The sequence below is a fragment of the Macadamia integrifolia genome, chromosome 11 (assembly GCF_013358625.1).
Source record: "Macadamia integrifolia cultivar HAES 741 chromosome 11, SCU_Mint_v3, whole genome shotgun sequence".
In the NCBI taxonomy this organism is placed as follows: Eukaryota; Viridiplantae; Streptophyta; class Magnoliopsida; order Proteales; family Proteaceae; genus Macadamia; species Macadamia integrifolia.
Window position 1 is genome coordinate 4,331,150 of NC_056567.1, and position 6,563 is coordinate 4,337,712.

General features: G+C 39.7%; 1 protein-coding gene across 1 annotated transcript; it reads left to right on the top strand.

The window, feature by feature from the left end:
- The first annotated feature begins 3,704 nt into the window (after positions 1-3,704).
- Positions 3,705-5,536, top strand: LOC122094384 (UDP-glucose 6-dehydrogenase 5-like). The gene has a single exon (XM_042665168.1). It carries the CDS (start codon positions 3,844-3,846, stop codon positions 5,284-5,286), a length of 1,443 nt encoding a protein of 480 aa, XP_042521102.1. The 5' UTR covers positions 3,705-3,843; the 3' UTR covers positions 5,287-5,536.
- Positions 5,537-6,563: the final 1,027 nt, after the last annotated feature.

The window sequence follows — 6,563 nt, forward strand, 5'->3', positions numbered from 1 at the left end:
TTTTTTTTTTTAAATAATGTTTAAATGACCGAATAATTCGGTTTAATTCGGATTCGGTCCGAATTATTCGCTAATTATATTCATTTTTGAAAAAGTCGAGAATTTTGAAGAATTTTATTTTAAATTCGGATTCGGTCCGAATTTTTGATAAAATTCTTTAAAATTCGGTTCGGCCGAATAATTCGCGAATTATTCGGCCGAATTGCTAACTATGGGTGGGACTAATTTGCTGGAAAAGTTCCATGCCGATTGCTACAATATCTCTCTCTCTCTCTCTGCTCCCTGTCATTTGCTGGAAAAGTTCCATGCCGATTGCTACAATATCTCTCTCTCTCTCTGCTCCCTGTCGCACCTCTCCCTTCCACTCCCTCCTTACACCCCTGCAAACGCCATGGCGCTCTCCTCACTCTGCACACCCAAATTGGATGTGAGACTCACGAGGAGCAAAAAAAAAGCGTATGAAGGAAGACTTTGACAAAACCGCCTTGCAAATCGAAACCAAATCATAATACCGGCTTCAACAACACCACCTTTGATAAGTTCTCAACAACAAAGCAAAACCATAGAAAGAATCCCTATTTCTTTCAATCGTTCAATCCTCTCTACACCCAAATCAGATGTGCACCGACTTCAACAACCCAAATCAGATGTAACAGCACCGGCAAGTCTGCAACCTCCAGCTCTACAATCGTCCTACACCCAGCCTCCGCTTGAACACCCTCTTTGCAATCATTTGATGGGGTGAGCAACAGGAAGCTAAGGTTGTAGGCCAATTGGAACCAAACTTTCTGCCCTCAAGCCCCTTGCGGCTTGGGCTACAAATGTTTCTACAAATAGAAACGTTGCAGAGGTTTTGTCCTCTATCTTTCTCCTTTGCTCCACCCCCACATTCTCTCTCTCCAAAAGATGTTTCAAATACAGTTGAGGTGGGAAAGTCCGATTTTCACCCAACTTTACTTTGAGAGAGGATCAAGTACTCTTATGAGAACCATTCTAGTACGGGGCTGAACCGCACTGATGGAATCCATCCAACAACCAAACTCTGTGTTGGATTCCATTTGTGTGGGTGGATCAGCCCATACTTCTTATATGAGAATCTGATCGATCCCCTCTTTTACTTCCCCTATCTTTCACCCTAATTGCACGTTGGGCACATTAGTGAGGAGTCTCATCCGAAACCTCCCTCTAAACAAATGGGGCCTTAGAGAAAGGGTTTCTTAAAAGGAAGCATACCTTTGTACTAGCACAAGAGCAATGGGAGCACTAGTAGAAGCATCAACACAAGTAGGATTTTCTCTTTTCATGAGGGTCTAGACGATTATTTTGTCCCTCATAGTGTTTGGACACAAGGCCATGCTCCCTATTAGCATTCTCTTCCCCAATATTTATTGGGACACAAAAACCCTACTGATTCGGTATAGAAAATGTCAGATGCATAGGCCAATAGGAGGACATGTGGAAGTATATTCAATGCACAACATGGAGGTGCAGTGTGGCCTTTTGTGCCTGGGTCAGTCTAGAAATTTCCTATGCCAGAGTCCAGATTGGCAGAGTTCTTTTATCTTTATTTATTATGTCATTACGTGGTAGAAATTTATTACACTGCTTAAAACATTTCCAGTCTCAACACAATGGTTTAGAAGTTAATACAAATACTGGTCATATATAGCATATGTAACCTCAGTAATTAACTAAAATGTTCTATTAATTAAGCGGGAATATAAAACTTCCACTTGGAGAGATTATCATTAAACTTATTCCTTTATTTAAATACACAAGTCAGAATTACTTTTCTTTTTGTCAGTTTGATGTACAATCATAAGTCATAAGGGAATTTAGAAATTATGGGGTTTTTTTTTTTTTATTGTTTTAAAGAGATTTAGGTTTTAGTTAAAACAGCCTCTCGACATTTTCAAGATAAAACTATATAGTTTTCGTTCATCGGATTGTATAAATGTGAAAATCTCTGCATTGAATACACCTTTTTTTTTTTTTTTACCTTACAGGAACATCCAAATGGGGGTAAAGAACAGGAGGAAAAAAAAAGGAAACAAAGGCTATTTAAATAAGCATAATCTGAAGACCCAACTGGAGACAATATGTGGATGCTTAACATAATCAGTGCGTGGGCTAGGATTTTCAGGCCTCGAGGCCTGGCCGAAATTGGGCTGAAGCCTTGGGCTAAGCCCATCTCAGCCAAACCCAGTATTTTATATCACTATATAAGTATTACACATTTACAGATTATGCTTATTAAATGATATTTTTTGTTTGTTGGTTTTGTACTTCAAACTCGAATTATTCTCTGTGTATAACTAATTTTTTTTTTATTAAATACATAAGGTTAACCCATGGGATAGCAGAGTTGGCAAGGATTTTCACCTCAGGAAACGTATTGTTCTGAGTTTGACTCCTTTTATTTTCTTGGGATCACTCACACGGGATGTTTAGAATTCTTCGTTCCTTTGGGTGAAAGTTGAATAGTTCTCATTCAACCGCAGTATAACCAAATCTATGGAATGTGGAATCAATATGGGCCCACAGGACTATTCAAGCCAAAGGCCGAGATACACATCTTTAGCCCAAAAAAGAAAAATACATATTAGGTTTAGTCAAGGCTAATAAAGGACAATCCAACCCTACTGACCTGGTTAGGGCCGAGCTAGGCTAAGTTGGATTGAGGGGCAAGTTGGGCTAACATTGAGCTAAGAGGACTCAGGATTGGGCTGTGGTTCTCAAAACCCAGCCCTGTTTCACCCATAGTGAAACCCATATGATTGCACTCTTGGTAATGGCACCAACCAAACTGTACTAAGCAATTGTCTTCCTCAACTATTCACTTAGGGAGAGGATCTAAATATATAAGTACAAATTTAAGCAAGTGGAAATACATGTAATTGGGCATAATATTAAAAAAGAAACCAATTGGAAACGATTTGAATACTTGTTTTGAGACGAGGTTTCTCACATTGCTTGTGTGAGGAAATCTCCCACACCATAATATGAGAAATGGTTTCATCAATAAGGATTCACATGATTTAGGAGGAGAATGTGTGTTGTATATGGTACCTCCTAAAAGATATACATCAGTGGAAACAACTAATGGGAGAATACATATAAGCATATTCAGCGCAAAACAATATAATCTTGGAAAAATTACATGATTATCTACTTTTAGGTTTTCCTTTACAAAATTACCCACAAAAAGTTTTGGTTAACAAAAATACCTAAAATTAGGTTTGGATTTACAAAACTACCCACCCAAAGTTTCAATTGATAAAAATACCCAAAATCAGGTTTGAGTTTACAAAACTACCCAAAATAGTGATTGTTCATCTCACATATAATCTTATATTTTTTTATTATTAAAACTTTGAGTGGGTAGTTTTGTAAACCCAAACTTAATTTTGGGTATTTTTGTTAACTTAAACTTTAGGTGAATAATTTTGTAAAGAAAAACTTAATTTTAAATATTTTTGTTAACTAAACTTTTGTGCCGATAATTTTATAAAGAGAAACTCAAAAATGAATAATCATATAATTTTTCCTATAACCTTTTAGCAACAACTGTCTTGACGGAGGTACACGCCAGCGTAGTTGCCCATCTTCCAAATAAAAAGGAAAAGTGTAGGTGATTGTTCACCCAATAATGGAGTTCCATTTATTTTAACAGAATCCACCGCGTTGGTTGTCAGGTCGTAACCCTCCGATGTCTCCCATTCACCGTCTCTTCAACTAACCATATATATAAATACATATAATCTTTCTCATGCCCTCCACTAGCCTCTTTAGTTTCCCCACCCACACAAGCAAACACACAGAGAAGAAGAAGAAGAAGAAGAAATGGTGAAGATCTGCTGCATCGGAGCTGGCTATGTTGGTGGTCCAACAATGGCGATGATCGCCTACAAGTGCCCCGACATTCAGGTCGTCGTCGTTGACATCTCCATCTCCCGTATCAACGCCTGGAACAGCGATCGCCTCCCCATCTTCGAACCAGGTCTCGACGAAGTCGTCAAATCCTGTCGCGACAAGAACCTCTTTTTTAGCACCGAAGTCGAATCCCATGTTTCCGATGCTGAGATAGTCTTCGTCTCCGTGAATACCCCCACTAAAACCAGAGGTCTCGGAGCTGGTAAAGCTGCAGATCTCACTTACTGGGAATCCGCCGCTCGAATGATCGCCGATGTCTCCAAATCAGACAAGATCGTTGTCGAAAAATCCACCGTCCCTGTCAAGACCGCAGAAGCAATCGAAAAAATCCTCACTCATAACAGCAAAGGCATCAATTTTCAGATCCTTTCTAACCCTGAGTTCCTCGCTGAAGGTACTGCAATTGAAGATCTCACTAGTCCCGATCGTGTCCTAATCGGTGGCCGAGAAACCCCAGAAGGTCAAAAAGCTGTTGCAGCCCTAAAAGCCGTCTATGCAAAATGGGTTCCAGAGGATCGGATCATTACCATGAACCTCTGGTCCGCAGAGCTCTCAAAGCTCGCTGCGAATGCTTTCTTAGCGCAGCGGATCTCATCCATTAATGCTATGTCTGCACTTTGTGAGGCCACCGGAGCTGACGTTTCCGAGGTAGCATACGCCATCGGCAAGGACTCTCGGATCGGATCGAGGTTCCTCAACGCTAGTGTTGGGTTCGGTGGTTCTTGTTTCCAGAAGGATATTCTCAATCTCGTCTACATCTGTGAATGCAATGGACTCACCGAAGTCGCTAATTACTGGAGACAAGTGGTTCAGATCAATGACTACCAGAAAGCTCGATTCGTGAATCGACTGGTGGCGTCGATGTTCAATACTGTTTCAGGAAAAAAGATTGCAATTCTTGGGTTTGCATTCAAGAAGGATACAGGGGATACCAGAGAAACCCCAGCGATCGATGTCTGTCATGGGTTGTTAGGAGACAAAGCGCAGCTCTCGATCTATGATCCACAGGTGACGGAGGATCAAATCAGGAGAGATCTGACGATGAATAAGTTTGATTGGGATCATCCACAGCATTTGGTGCCGCCTAGTCCAACGGCGAAGACGAATGTGAGTTTCACTTGGGATGCTTATGAAGCGACCAAGGGAGCTCATGGTGTGTGTATACTAACGGAGTGGGATGAGTTCAAGTCTCTTGATTATCAGAGGATCTATGATGCGATGGAGAAGCCGGCATTCATCTTTGATGGAAGAAATGTGGTTAATGTGGAGGAGTTGAGGAAGATTGGGTTCATTGTGTATTCAGTTGGGAAGCCATTAGATGCTTGGCTCAAGGATCTTCCTGCTGCGGTTTAGAACTGATCGAGAGAATGGCGAGATCCATGAATCCACGACCGATGGAGATGGTGGTATTCTGTTAATTAGATCTTCTTTGTTTGATTTTTTAAATTTTGATTCATGATGGGGTTTTTTTTCTTGGGTTTGAAAAGTTTTTCCCAACCTTGTAAGGGGAGGGGAAGAGAATTTTTATTTTTGTTTGATTCTTGTCTTTACAGTCTTTCTTTTCTTTGATTTCTTTTTAGTTAAACTGAAAATTCCATGCCCATTCTTCTCTTTTTGTCATGGTGCATTGTTTCCTTTCTTCTGCAATTTTTTTTTGGAGAGAGAGAGAGAGAGAGAGAGAGAGAGAGAGAGAGAGAGAGAGAGATTTGGCCCTCTGGGCAGGTAGTTCCTTAGATCATTTGCTCATGTGCTCACATGAGTTTCATTAAGACAGTTTGCATAAAAATAAATCTTATGAAAATCTATGAAAAAATTAATTGTTTCTAAAAGGATGGATGGTTAAAATTACAAACGGATATTCTGTTACATGAGAGATTGAATGATTGAAATTCGACACATGGAAAATCTAGAAGATAGAAATTTTACATCCACTTGTATTCGACTGTGGATCAGGTTAGCATCTTGTACAGAACTGATCCATTTGCATCCACATACAAGGATCTGATGCACTCTCCTTGCATTGTCCCGACAACGAAAGTTCTAAAAGCATATAATGTGAGGAAAAGGCTCTCTGATCCTAAGGCACTACACCACTATTTTCTTTTTTCTTAAATAATTTACAATGCATTTGGGCGTGGGATGTGCCTTGGTCCTAGAGAACCATTCCCCATTGTCTAATGGTGACTCTTCATCTTTATAATTTCTATTAAAAAAAAAAAAAACCCAAACTCTACTAGCTCTACTAGATCCTTTACATTGAGCAGTTTAACCATAATCTACCATGCCAAACACTGAGTTCACATGCGCAACCTTATTTCTTCGGTTTCTCCCAACACACACATAGTCAAGCATGGCTGTTGGTAAGACAATTTCGTTTAATAAGCACCTTATGATGGTATAACAGTAAAGTTAATTGTGAAGTTCAAATGAAAGGCTTACGATAGATATTCTATTTTCAAGAGAATAAAAGAATAATAGCGAAACAATGTATTTGGTTCCACCTGATTCATGTGTCAATTTCAATATTGAATAAAGCTAGCATTTATCCCTGTCTATGTGGTTGTGGGGTCAGTATTGACCCACGGGACAAGTCAGGCTGAGGGTCCAGATACGTTAACCAAAAAAAAAAA